General features: G+C 32.1%; 1 protein-coding gene and 1 long non-coding RNA gene across 3 annotated transcripts in view; both read right to left on the reverse strand.

Annotated features, from left to right (window-relative positions):
• The window catches only part of LOC145935698 (uncharacterized), a 43,256-nt gene extending 33,381 nt beyond the window's left edge, over positions 1-9,875 (reverse strand). The window contains exons 1-5 of the long non-coding RNA XR_014425258.1: positions 9,789-9,875; positions 9,168-9,479; positions 8,173-8,265; positions 6,097-6,505; positions 5,877-5,913 (exon numbers count right to left, since the gene is read on the reverse strand). This is a non-coding gene — a long non-coding RNA (uncharacterized LOC145935698). The remainder of the gene's footprint in view (positions 1-5,876; positions 5,914-6,096; positions 6,506-8,172; positions 8,266-9,167; positions 9,480-9,788) is intronic.
• On the reverse strand, positions 9,673-14,049 carry Glyrs (glycine--tRNA ligase). 2 transcript variants are annotated; one of them, XM_083037218.1, is made up of 5 exons: positions 13,721-14,049; positions 11,772-13,455; positions 11,170-11,357; positions 10,833-10,957; positions 9,673-9,885 (listed from the first exon to the last, which is right to left on the reverse strand). In XM_083037218.1, the coding sequence occupies exons 1-4, from the start codon at positions 13,964-13,966 to the stop codon at positions 10,847-10,849; spliced, it is 2,229 nt and encodes a 742-aa protein (XP_082893344.1). In that variant the 5' UTR covers positions 13,967-14,049; the 3' UTR covers positions 9,673-9,885; positions 10,833-10,846. The 2 variants fall into 2 exon arrangements, with proteins under 2 accessions (XP_082893344.1, XP_082893343.1); XM_083037217.1 differs by lacking the exon at positions 9,673-9,885 and having other exon boundaries at positions 10,440-10,957.
• Between the last annotated feature and the right edge of the window lie 699 nt (positions 14,050-14,748).

Consider the following 14,748-nt stretch of genomic DNA (forward strand, 5'->3'; position numbering starts at 1 on the left):
AATCAAGCATCCTAATCAGACCGCTTCATCAGGCCCACTTTTCGATAAGTTATGAGGGAGAAGAAGGCAGGAGGCTTCGAGCGGGGGCGAACCTCTCGAATTCTTCTCCGCCAAAAGTTAGCCAAGATCGAGATTAAATTAATCCAAATATTTTCTTATTAGATATAAATATATCAACATCCTTTATTATGTTTAAATAAATATAGGAACATTTTCAAATGTTACTTGGTTCTTTGCAAAATATTGTAAATTTATAGAGGAATACTTATGCAAAACTTTTTTCATTAAAAAAATAATAAAATTTCTAATTTCAGATAGATTTTTGGACAATGTTTCAGGTAGCTTGAAAAGAAATAATTTGGCGATAAAGCCCCAAAACAGTTTACACAAAACGTAATCGCGAGTATAAGACGGGATATCACAGTTATCGAAGTCTAGATAGAGATTCTCACGGGATATTTTCGCGACCCTTAACGTGTGGGCGACATTTTTCAGTATCGCGAGACACGAGTGTGTCCACCCTGTGTGGTCTATCAGATAGACGTGTACTACAGCATTTTAATCGACAGTCTTCGGCAGTTCGAATTCGGCTACCGAGGCGCGCGACCAGAATCCTAATGAATAACATTAATTAACGCCTATAAATTCTCGCTCTGTATCTGTTTCTTACCGGGACGCGCACAAGTAAAACAACCGCGTGATCGAGAAGCTGTCGGACGTCGGCAACATGCTTGCGACCGAACGATGAAATCCTTGGAATGCGTCCCGACTTCGTTCGAACGACCGTGTAAAATCGAGATCGTTCAATCTGTTCTTTAAAAAAAAAAGAAAAAAAAAGGACGAGTGTTACGGCAATTAACTTTGGAAACCGACACGTTTGGTCAAAACAAGCCGGAATATTTAGAAGCCAGTTTCTTTCTTAATTTTTATTATAGCTTTACGCTAAACAACTTTGATTTATGATTTATGAGAAATACATATGTACATATAGCGGTATGTATAGCTTGTAATCTAGAAATATTGCTGTTTTTTTCGAGAATTTATTAAAAGTATTGGTGCAAAAAAAAAAAGCACTATCGTGCACGCGAGAGAGTGTTAAGCCTCTATTTGCTCTTCCTACCGAGCGGGCGGCATTAAATCCGCTTCTATCAGCGCAACGATACGCCTCTGTTAATTAATCTTGATGTCTCGGTAATAATTTATCGGATAATGTCCTGCGAGAGCGCGCGCACTTAATAAGCCGGGGTGATTAATACTTTTTTACGCGATACAAACCGGATAGTACAAGAGAGACTTTAGAACACTTCTGCGATCACATAAAATCCTACACAAAGTTCTGCACGCAATGACGCAACCCCCTCTGTGTTCATCGGAAAAAAAAAACGGGAAAATAAGCAAACAAAGAAAGAAGAGAGACTAAACGCGATGGATAAATTGCCGGGAAAGCCGCGGCTCGGATATAACTGACGTTACGATTTGCAGAGTCATAAGACCAAAGAATGTTTATGCAAATTCATAGCGTAAAACGTTCACGACACAATTTACTCCATCGTTATCTCTTTTATATTCTAGCGCGTCTTCGGCGAACGCGCATCGAGACGCTTAACACGCTTTCCTTATACGAGGATGATGCGAGGCAAATTTTCCTCAGAATGTATACATAACCAGCATAGAAACCGTATTGTAAAACGTATTCTAAAAGTGGAAGCTGGAAACATTAAGCAGTCTTTATACGAAATGAAAACCAAGAGCATTGGATTTTATTTTTATACATTTACCTTTATAATCACTTTTTCAAAAAAGTTTATTCACACAAGTTATATTCTAAAGCTTATTCATGTACTGTGAGAATATTTATTTTATTATAAAAGGAGTTTATAATCGCGTTATATGCGTCTTTTATAAAAATTGAACAGCCAAACTCATCATGTTTCCAACTTATGCATATATATATATAATTATATGCTGCTGTATAATTGTGTTTATAAATTAACATTATTTTATCTGATAAGGAATATTAAATTGTAATCTCAATGGTTGAATAGAGTCAATAAGAAGGTGTGGCACTCGGCCTAGAAATATTTAAAATATCTTTCTGCAAGTATAGCGACGAATATATTTCTCGACCGTGGACTAATTTTCGCTTTAAGATGACCAATTAGGAGCGTACTAATGTGCACAACGTCTCGTAACGTGTCGTATGAATGCATTACGCGATGCAATTAAAATTCGAGTAGCACGAATGTAGTGCAGAGAAGATCTTTTCAACACATATATATAAGGTGTACCGAGAGAAACCTCCCGTACTTCCGAGATATATGTTTATACAAACAATCTATGCAAAAATAAGAGCTATAAAGAGATATAAAATATATATACATGAGGAAAGAATAATAATAATAGAATAATGTTAATAATAGAAAATAGACTTGTGATAAATTTTAACAATTAATACAAAAATAAATTAATTTAATTCAAGATGTAATTATATATCAAAACGCTTAACTCGAATAACTAAAAGTTTATCATATATCTACGAGCCAATATATGTGGCTTAATTAATGAATTCATCGTGATTGTTATTTTCTGAATCTCCCTGTAGATGGACAATTAATAATGTATGCACGCTTTATAATATGTCGTACAGACGCATTACGCGGCCAATTAAAACTCGAGAAACAGCTCGCGGAATTTTTCGCGCGTCAACAACTCGTTCGAGCGAATATCTAAAGGATCTTTATTCACCCACGCGCAAGTAGTTATATCTTGAAAAGCGGATAAGTTAAGAAAATGAACAAGAGTTAGGAACTATTCAAGGAAGTTATAATAGTTAGAGTGATTTTTCGTTTACGAATGCGTACTAGGTACGCTCTAATAAGCATTTTCACAGAAACTATAAAACCACGAAAGCTATATACAGAGTGTCTTTGAACTGTTGCACTTTTCTTCAATTCTGTTAGTAAAAACTGTAGTGAAATTAATTCCGTCTGACAATGAGCGAAAAATTGATGAATATTCATAATTTATTGGAATTTTCAAACTTTAATTTTTAACACAATAAATAGATTATTGTCATATCAATTTTAGTTTTTAAATTTTTGTATTTGTTATATAATATAAAAAAATATATATATACACAGAGAGAATTTTATCATGCAGTTTAGTAAAATTAATCAAACATGTTTTATATTTTATTGTGATAGATATTATTATTTTTATTGTGATAAATATTAATCAGAGAAATTCTCATAAAATTCTTTCCATACCATATTGTCCCATGATTACCATGATTTTCAGGGTAAATTCTAAGAGAAAATTCTCTCCGTGTATAATAAAATATTCTTAATTTGAGATTTTTGCTTTTCAATATTCTATATATAATTAAATTTTATAAATATATAATAGAGAGTACTTCGAAAATTATTTCGATGCCTTCGAATCTATTCAATTCAATTTGTATTTCGGGATTAGATACAATTGTTCCGTGACACTCTGTAGATGCCTGTGTAAAAGTAATAATGTCGTGACGCAAATAGCTCTTCCTGGTGAAACTATTTTCGGGAACGTCGGCGTCGACAAAAGTTGTAATTCAACGAGTCGCATCAACGGGTTGTGACTGAATGGGAACGAGCAAAAAATAGGTACGGAAAGGGAGAGTTTGCGGAAGGAAGAGAGAGAGAAAAAATACTTGCATTCCCGAATGAATGAGTTCCAAAACGGAACCGCTTCGACGACAGCGGATGGAGAGGATACAAAAATGGAGCAATATTTTCGTAACCCAGTGCCAAGAATACGAGCGACAAGCCAATTCGGTTTGTGGAGATATATACAATATTGTTTCGATAACTATTGAATCTATGCGAAAGAGAGCTCAATCATTTATATTTCTATATATAAAAAAAAACTATTTCAAACCGCAAAGAATTCGAATTAATCTTCTCTGTCCATTTTTATTCTCAAGATTTAGAAAATAGAAGAAAATTATTCAGAAAATTGTTTTTCCCGAATAAAAAATTAATTTTGGAATAATCAATAAAATAACTGGGCCGATTATTAAATAATTATCGATGCTATCATATTATTTAGGTCTTTTAAAACTTCCATAACACATTAAATAATTAAATAATATTTTATTTATTAATTCCGAAAATTATTAAATAATAAATTTAATCTTTCTAGGAAAAGAGTACACATTTTCTGTATTAAAAGTTTCTCATCTTAATCCAATTGACAAATATAAAAAAAATTAGTAGAACCATAAATAAAATACTATAATATTATTTTGTTTTACTACCTTATTAATCAATAAAAAATACAATTTAAAAAATTGTTTTTGCGCGAAAGTATAAAATTCACATCAAAAAATGTTACTTTTTTATAATTCGAATAATGAATATGAAATATTCGTGAAATAGTACCATTAAACTGCTGCTCAAAAAAGAGATGTTCTAAAGACCATTAAAATGCATATTTCTCGAAATTTAAAAAAGTCGCGCAATAAAGCAAGATGCATTTCTGTCTCGCCTACACGGGTTCGCGAATAAGCGGGATAACGCACGGCAGTTCGCGAAGTGCCATTCGCAGAACAACTTGTAAACGAGTCGGGGAGAATCGATTCGACACGTCCTCGCGCGGAGGGTTGTTGGCAGGTCGAGAAGGAAAAAGAGGAGAAAAATCCTGGGGCTCCGTCCTTTCTGCCTAAGGACATATTCTTCTTTTTCGTTTTCAAGAGCCACTGTGGATAATTGGGCCCGCACCCACGAAGAGCTCTCTGTTTCTCATCGTTCTCTCTTTCTTCCGCTTTCACGCTCCCACGAAATATTTCGATTCAACATGCACAAGAGGTGCATAAGAACGCGGCACGGTTGTCGTGCATATAAAATAATATACGCGAGGATATAAGCATGATCGTCCAAGATAAATTATTTCAGATAAATAGTTCAAGATAAACAGTTAAGACAATTGAATAATATTCTGACACAATCATATATAATATACATAAGAAACATATTTGTATATGTATATTGTGTTAGGGGCTATGCACAATAAAAGAAATAAGGAAGATTAAGAAGTTATATGTTTTTATTAACTTTTTCATTAAAACAATGAATTACATAATTTTCTTTAAAAAATTAAAAAATATATGCCAAGCAAATAAAAGTATTAAAAATTCTCGTTTTTTATTTTATTTATGCATAGTTACATATTATATGAACATGATTCAAACTTTCTAGCGATTATTTCTGTGTTATATATTAAAATATACATATGGGGGCTGCACACAATAAAAGGAATAAGAAACGGAATAAGAAAGAGAATAAAAACAGAAAACAGGAACAGGGAATAGGAAACAGTTCAATATAAAACATATGAAATAAATTTAAGTAAAATAGAGAAATACAAGAATAGTGATAAGGTGAAATAATAAAACTTCTCTATTCTGCATTACTATAAATTACATTTCATATATTTTATATTAAACTGTTCCCTATTTCCTATTCCTGTTTTCTGTTCTCTATTCCCTTTCTTATTCCGTTTCTTATTCCTTTTAGTGCACAGCTTATATTTGTATATTTTAATATATAACAGAAATAATCGCCAGAAAGTTTTAATCATGTTCATAATATGTAAATGTACATGAACCAAAAAAACGAGAATTTTTAATACTTTTATTTGCTTAGCATATATTTTTTAATTTTTTAAAGAAAATTATGCAATTCATTATTTTAATGAAAAAGTTAATATATAATTTCTTAATCTTTTTTTATATAAAGTTAATATATAATTTTTAACTCTTTTTATTAAATTATGCTCTAGTTAATTTTTGGTGATTAATTTACATATACAAATAATATTATACATTGCAATACACTCACCGATACGATGCACACAGCAGAGCTCTATAGCGTTGATCTATAACATATAAAAAACACAAATTACATGTATACAAAATAGTTTTCAAAATAATTAATATACAATTTAATAATTAATATATATATGTAAATATATAATATATATTTATATATTTTTCATTATTTTATATATATTTACATAATATTAATTTATATAAATTTGTTTTAATTATAATCTGCTTACCGCTTGATTGCTCCACCGGTGCCCGATGTTTCCCCAGGCTTCCTCTTTGGTTCGTACTTATAGCGTCTTTTTGGCACTTACACACGCTCGCGAAAATACGATCACGCGCGCGCATTAATCAGCAAAATAAAATAATCGCACGACACTTTCAACGACACTCCCGACGTTAATCATACGCGACTCTATACGGCACTTCCGATTTTAATCGCGCGATACTTGCGGAACTCCCGGCATTCTTACATGACTTCATACGACACTTCCGATTTTAATCGTACACTTATTTAATAGGGGCTTTTGTTAATTATATACGTGACGCATATTTGAGAGAACAACACGCGACAATTATAATTAAACGAAGCTACGATCCGCGCAGCGCGACACACGAAATTTACGCGGGATGTCGCCGCACCTGTAAAAATAATAATAAAGATTAGTCTTTCGCGATTAATCGAATATAAATTATGTAAATTATATATAAATTATAATATATATATAAATTATATATAAATTATATTTCATCGAATAAATTAGATCTAAATATATATAAAATATGATAAAATATAATTTTCATAAGTTGTGTGTATTATTATGGGAATTTTACGCGGGACACACGAAATTTACGCGGGATGTCGCCGCAGTGATGCCAACTGTCTAATTAGAAATTATTTATAGTCTTTCGCAATTAATTAATCATTGAAAAAATCGATTAACATAGGACGCTTTACTCGATATGACAATAAGTGCTTCGAACAATATTTTGATCGACCAATCAGAAGAAAGAAATATTTTCCTTTTGCTTTAGAACAGTTTTTTTTAATCGGGACAACAGAAAATAGGGACAAGAAATAGGGATTAGTTTAATATAAAACATATAAAATGTAATTTAATAACGTAGAATAGAGAAATTTCATCACTTCACCTTAGTACTTCCTCTGTTCTTCTATTTTGCGTTACTAAATTATATTTCATATGTTTTATATTGAACTGTGTTCCCTATTCCCTGTTACTATTTTCTTTATTTTCTATTCCTTATTTCTTTTATTGTGCGCAGTCCCTTAATTTATGAATTAAAGCGAGGATCTAAAGCGTTATCGTGCAAGATAAATAAAAAAACAATTAAGACAATTGAATAATCATCTGATACATAACCATATATAATATACATAAAAAAATTTATATAAATTGTGTTAATTTATGAATTAAATAAAACGATATTCAAATTCATCTTTTGCAAGTCATAAAATATTTAATTTGTAATTATTTTTCAACATTTATTTCATAAAATATAATATAGAAATATTTGTAATATATTTTATTTCACGAATGCTAACTAGATAGGCTTATTTCAATTTTTTAATGTTATCCAATATTTTTTTTCCATTTGCAAAATCAGTGCACAAAATTATATCTCACGCGTGACCCATTTGACAATATCTAAAAAATATTGAAGTATTTTCATTCGCGATACGTGATTCTATATAGTCATAATTGTTTAATTAATTTTTTATCTAAACTTTCGACTTTTTTATTTAATCTAAACTTTCGACTTTTTATAAACAATTTTGCACACATTTATTATGATACTGTGCTCATATATTAAATGTGAATCATGTAGATCATACCGATTGTTTTCCACATACGTTGATTAATAATAAAACTTGTTTTATGAAATAAAATAAATCATATGCTTATTTTGAATATAATATAATTATATCATTTTTAATCTACTCGTTTTTAATCTACTATAATATGTATTTTACGAACTCTAAACAGATTAATTAGCAGTTGAGAATTATAATAAAGCTTTCAAAGTGTAGATTAATTAGATTGTCATTCTGGAAATCTCTAATACTTCTAGGTTTCTTTAGAAGGAAATTCTCCGCAACTGGGTTTTAATTGGTTCTTACGACTTATACACAATACGTTTGGATTATTCGATAGCGCTTACCAACACGTTAAATAATGCAATAATCATAGATTTATTTCATACTTCAGTATGATTATTCAATTGTTTTAATTGTACATACTGTTATATTCGACTTATTCTTCACTTAATGACGATGTATGAGTACGCACCTCTCATTCGTAGAGTTCGTAGACAATCATCCGGTTCTCTATCGATGATATTGATGCGTTTCCACTGGTGATACGTAATACGTCGTAAATCCCCTGTAATAAATATTCGATTAGTAAATTGTGATAATTATTCTATCAGATCAAATTACCAAAATTGTAAATTTTTCACACGCGACATGTCTAGCTCTTGTTATTTATTATCAACATAATAATTATCAATATAAAGCGGTGATATATTGAATACGACATGAACGTTGATTGAGTCCAGCATTTTCTAATTAATATACAAATGTCCATAATAATTTCACGAATAAAGCGGATATCGTACATATTTAGAATATATATATATGTATATATATATTATAATTATATTATTTAGATATCTAATATATAATGATTATATAGATCTATTTCGTTTCGAAATAGTACGATTATTCGATTGATTCTTCTATTATTAATTGTGCCATTACCCCAATTAACGGACGCCCGCTCGTCCACGAAATCGTACACGTAAAACATAACTTTCTGCGCGTAAATGACGCGCGTACCGACGACACTCGAAAAATATTGATTGATTTCCACTCGCGATACATAATCACATCACAATATCACCGCAATAATTATTCGATTACTGTCTTAGACCGAATTTCCGTTTAGATTTTTCCCGAATATTTTACGCGCGACACGACTACTCTGCCGCTCATGGTTACCAACATGAAGACGTGATTTAGGCGCGCAACGCGTCTTCCGCTTATTGCCAACATGAAGTTGTGATTTTTGGCGTCCAACGCGTCTACCGCTTATTGCCAACATAAATCGAACGTAACCTGATCGATTCCCTCTCGTTTTCAGGCCAATGCAAATGTCGAACTTCACGAAATAAAAGAGATCATATATTTAGTTCGACAGAACTCTAATTGTTTAGATATCTTTAATATAATAATCATAGATCTCAATTATCATCTTTTATTATTGTTTATCGTTTCTCAACTTACCTCAATCTTTTAACGGCGCCCGCCCGTCCACCAAATCGCGTAAAATTACTTTCCGCGCATAAACTATCAACGATGTTCGAAAAATATTGATTGATTTCTCACTCGCGATACATAATGCATCGTAATTTCACGTAATAATTATTCGATTACCTCTTTTTAGATGGAATTTCTGTAGATTTTTCCCGAACGCTTTATCGCACGCGACGCGTCCACTATGCCGCTCGTATCAACATGAAGTCGTAATTTATCGAGCGTGCGTGACGTAAGCACTGGTCGATAGATCGATAGATCGATTCTCGCGTCTTCTGGCCACTGCAAATATTGGTTATGGATGAAGGGAAAAAGGGATCATATATTTATTTCGAGGGCACAACTACAATATTGTTTAGATATCTTTAATATAATGATTAAATATATATATAGATATCAATTATCTTTTATTATTACTTATTATTTCTCGACTTGTCCAATCTTTTAACGACGAGCGTCCGTCTACTAAATCGCGTATACGTAAAATTACTTTCCGCGTATAAACTATCGACGATATTCGAAAAATATTGATTGATTTCTATTCGCGATACATAATACATCATAATTGCACCGTAATAATTATTCGATTACCTTTTTAGACAGTATTTCCGTGTGGATTTTTCCCGAACGATTTCTCGCGCGATGCGTCTCTTGTCCATTGTCCACTATGCCGCTCATGGTTGCCAACCTGAAGCCGTGAAATATCGAACGCTGATTGACTCTTGCGTACACACACTAATTTGCGATTTCACGAATAAAATAAATTATATTTATTCTTACATATAATAATTATTCATCTTTAAATAGATATATCTTTAATTTGATAATTATACGTACTTTATATAGTATAAGTTAAATGTTTTTATACTTTATATAAATAATTAGTATAATATAATTTAGACCTTATTTTATTATGTTATATATAATGCAGCCACCCAATTGTTTCATGTAATTATTTTTAAATTATTACGTATTTATTACTTATAAGATTGATTTATTTTAATTTACATACAATATGTTATTCGCATAATAGTAAAGTAAATTAAAAAAAGTAAAAAAAATAAAATTTGACCCCATAATTTAAAATATACTATTTAATTTAAAAGAAATTATGATTTGAAATATCAAAGTAGATTATAGTAAATGCTTGTTTTGTTAATTTTATATTTGATGTAAGTTTTTTTGGACTTATTAAAAGATATTCTTAACATTTAACGATAAAATATTGGGATATTGGCAAAATAGAGGTACAGATCTTTATTTTTTACATATTCATAAAAACTTTTAGATTAATAAATGCTTTCAACAAATGACTTGATTGTAATACTAATCATTTAACAAAGTAGAAAATGATTTATAATCTATATCAATTGTTAATAATACCAAATATTAGCTATGGATTCTCGAAGTTTTAATTTTCTTCTGGCTAAGTACGTGAGTACGTATATAAATGTGCAAACTCTATGAAGCATTAAAAAATTTTCTAATTAATAAATCACTGGAACAGTGAATCTTCCAAAAATTAACAGTAGATTTTACTGATGAACACCTCAAAATGTATGCTGAATGTATCAAACATTTTCATATATTTGCGATTTGTATATAAATTTTTATATAATACAAATAAATTATTACCAGTCCTATATTCTTTATGATTCTGTTGATTCTTGTTGTTCAAACTTGGGATATTTTGCCTCCACCTCTGCCCAAGTAGTCCTTCCGTAAGAAAGATCTCTCACAACACCAGGCAACGCATCTAACTACAATTAAACATTTCATCAAGTTCTGAATAATAATTAAAAAATAAGATTTATTTTATATTATATAATATTTATTTTATTTATGATTATTTTAATATTAGCAATTATTAAATCATTCTTCTTTGCAAATCTTTTTTGCATATTTAAAATTTATACACCTGCAATACTAGTTTCATACATAATGTATAGTTATAACAGAAAAATATACATACGTTTATTCGAACTTGTCCCATGCTGTCTCTGTCCCTGAGTGTTGCACTGTGTGGTATCTTTAAGGTGTCGAAATCGATAGTAATGCCAAATGGTATCGCTATTTCATCAGTACGAGCATATCTACGTCCTATGCTACCAGAAGAATCATCCACTTTGTGCGAGACATCCACTTTCGTAAGATCTTGCGCTGTGAAATCAATAAAATGTTATTGATATAATCATCTTTATTAGATACATAGTATTTAAATAGATAATAATTAGATCTTTTGTCTACACTTTCAGAAATGAAAAATTAGAAATAAAACCAAAGATAAAACGAAGAAATATAACATTTGTTCTAATATCAGAATGCGTATAATATAATAATTAGATTTGTGTTTCACGTACATAATTTTTTTACAACGACATGAATTTATTGTTATTGATATAATCATCTTTATTATAGGTACATAGTATTTAGATAGATAATTATTAGATTTTTTATCTATACTTTCAAAAATGAGAAATCAGAGATAAAATCAAAGATAAACCAAAGGAATATAACATTTGCTAATATTAGGATAAATATAATAATAAATAATTAGACTTGTGTTTCACTTACATAATTTTTTTACGAACGGCACGAATTCATCATTACCACTGAGTGGCAATACCGAACACTTCAACGGCGCTACTACTGGTGGCAGAGCAAAATACGTCCTCTTCTCGTCACCTTCTCTTGCTTTGAAATTATGCTCGAACAAGGTGTACATGATGCGACCGATGCCGAAAGAAGGCTCGATCACCGAGGGTATAATCTCTTCGACATGAACGGTTTTTTGATAACGCTTCACTTCTATCATGTCTGCGGTAATCCGTACGACAGTATTATTAGGCAGTGTCAACTCGTTTTCTGTATTTTCTTTGAGAGCTCTTTCAAAGGCCACGATCTCGCTTTCACTTAACGTTGTTAACGCGTCTTGAACAGCTTTACTGTCCTTCTTGAAAGTTTTACCGATCAGTACCTTGTTCGGCACGATCTCACAAACGTCCACTGTTTTCGGAGCAGGCAATTTTTTCTCCGCTACCAGTTTCACGCCGGTGGCCTTGGTGTGTTGTGTCAAGTCGTAGGCGGATCGGTCGGCACATCCTACACACTCTATCCATCCGTACGAAGTTAGACATTCAGCGTCCCAGCAATCGCAAGCATAATGTGCCATTTCGTTGCTCATATGCTGACGGAACCGTAAGCGATTCGGGTCGACGCCGACCTTCAACAGGAACTGATAAATCCTAGCTATGAAGTAACCTAGTGTTTCATTAGCTATCAAACCGGATGAGACGGCCTCGCCTATAGTAACGTGTTGCGCACTCTTGCCATCCATCTGATTGCAAGCCGAGTACAACAGCATGCTTATATCCTTGACTGTCTCGAACTTGGGATGACTTTTGTCATTCGGGTCACAGAAGTGCTCGATCTCCGCCATGGTGAATTCTCGAACGCGTATGAGACCGGATCGCGGTGAAATCTCGTTCCTGAAAGCATTGCCGATCTGCGCTGCAGCGAATGGTAATCGCTCCTGATTGAACGCCAGCAGTCTCTTAAAATTCACGAAGATACCTTGAGCCGTTTCCGGTCTCAAGAAACCTTTGATGAGTCCAGTCGGTCCGATTTGAGTACCAAACATCAGGTTGAATTCTATCGGTTCTGTTAAATCGTTACCAGAAATAGGTGATTTCATATTATATTTTAATAGAATAGCAGCCATTTCGTCCTTTGTCATGCCGTCGAGTTTGATGATGATATCCCTACATTCTTCACGTGTCTTCTCATCCGTTTTCTTATCGCAAATTATCTTCTCCAGATGTGCCTTGATCAAGTGATCCAATCGAAAGCACTCGCCAGTTTTTATGTCTTTGACCATCAGATCGGCAAACCGTTCTACATGGCCAGATGCCTTCAGCACAGATTCAGGGGTCAAAATGGAACAATCAACCTCCAGCATCTGTTCCTCCAAAACAAAGAAATTTCTCCAACCATTTATCAAATTTGTTTTCAGCGAGCAACCCATAGGTCCGAAATCATACTGACCAGTGATACCTCCATAAATAGCAAAGGAATGATCTAGGTAAAATCTACGTTTTAAGAGATCCTCCATCCTTGCCCTATCAAATGTAATATTGTTGGAAGCTAAAGACAGTTCCTTGTCTTCTAGTGTCTTTTTGCGCAACTTCAATTCTGCCACAGCTTTTTTGACATCTAATTCTGGAGCGCCATCAGATTTCAACTTCCGTACATAATCACCCTACAAAGGACAATAGCTCGTGAAAAGATAAGTTAATACAAGTTACCTAAAAAATGATATTAAAGTGATGGAAATTGACACAATATAGTTAAAGACATACAGTACATTTATGATAATTTTTAAAAAATATATATTTGTTATGCATTTCATAAAATCTGTCAACATTCAATCCTTAATTCTGCTCAAAATATCGTTAAAAAATTGACAATAGCAACAAGATTCTCTCAAGATTTTAATTTCTACTTTGCATCCATATGGCACTCACTTGTTCCTTGACGTTCGCGCGAAGTGGCGCCAGGGCTTCCTCGACTTTAGGATCCGTCATATCGAGCACGAGGGCGATCTTTAGCTTTCTGTTGGCCTTTTTGGTGCCCCACCGGCTGAAATCGAGTAAGCTGGCGGTGGCAACGACGTTTCTGACAGGTGGTGTAATAAATGAAAGATTGCTTGACACGTGGTGCTTCTCTATCCTACACACGATGTAGTGCAAACCGCGCTTGAGAAGCTGCATTCGCCGCGAAAATAAATGCACCGTGCACTTTCACGCGTTCGCCATGTGATTTCACTAATAAGATTGTTAGGTTATTAAGGACACTTTTGGAGCACTGTACGTACATGTACCTACACTATTGGGTGCGTTCAAAAATTCTACTCGTAGGTAAAGTAGCGCTGAATTGACCAATCAGGACAAAATAACCAAAAATTCCTGCGTTTTGATTGGTCAATCAAATTAGTACTCAACCCACGTGAGTAGGATTTTCGAACGCACTTACTGAGGTTAGAATTCGTTCCAACGCGAAAAATTGAAAAATCGATATAATTCAAATTTAATTTCTGAATTATGATTAAAGAAGAATAACTTTACAACAGTCGTTGTCGATTTTATGAATTACTTATTTCATCTATTAACACTACGAATTTTATTTCGTTTAATTACTTATTCTTTTCATCAAGCTTTTCACAAATACAAAAAAAAAAAAAAATATATATATATATACTATTTCCTTATTTCACATATGTTAATAAATATAATTTTTTTGAGATTTATATTTTTTATAAAAAATATCTATTATTTTGTCCTTACAATAGTAATCTTTTTAAAAAGTTATTAATCATTATAATATTGTAATAAAATCCATTGTATAAATTGACATCAAATATATATATAAATGATTGCTTATTTAAGAAAGATTATGTATCTTTAAAAAACATGCTTTAAAACAGAATACAGTAAAATATATATAAGCAAATTATATACAACGTAATAAATCTCAAATTATCCATTACAACAGA

Source organism: Prenolepis imparis, unplaced genomic scaffold, assembly GCF_030444845.1.
Source record: "Prenolepis imparis isolate NDT839.2.m4 unplaced genomic scaffold, iyPreImpa1.0 SCAF_4, whole genome shotgun sequence".
In the NCBI taxonomy this organism is placed as follows: domain Eukaryota; kingdom Metazoa; phylum Arthropoda; class Insecta; order Hymenoptera; family Formicidae; genus Prenolepis; species Prenolepis imparis.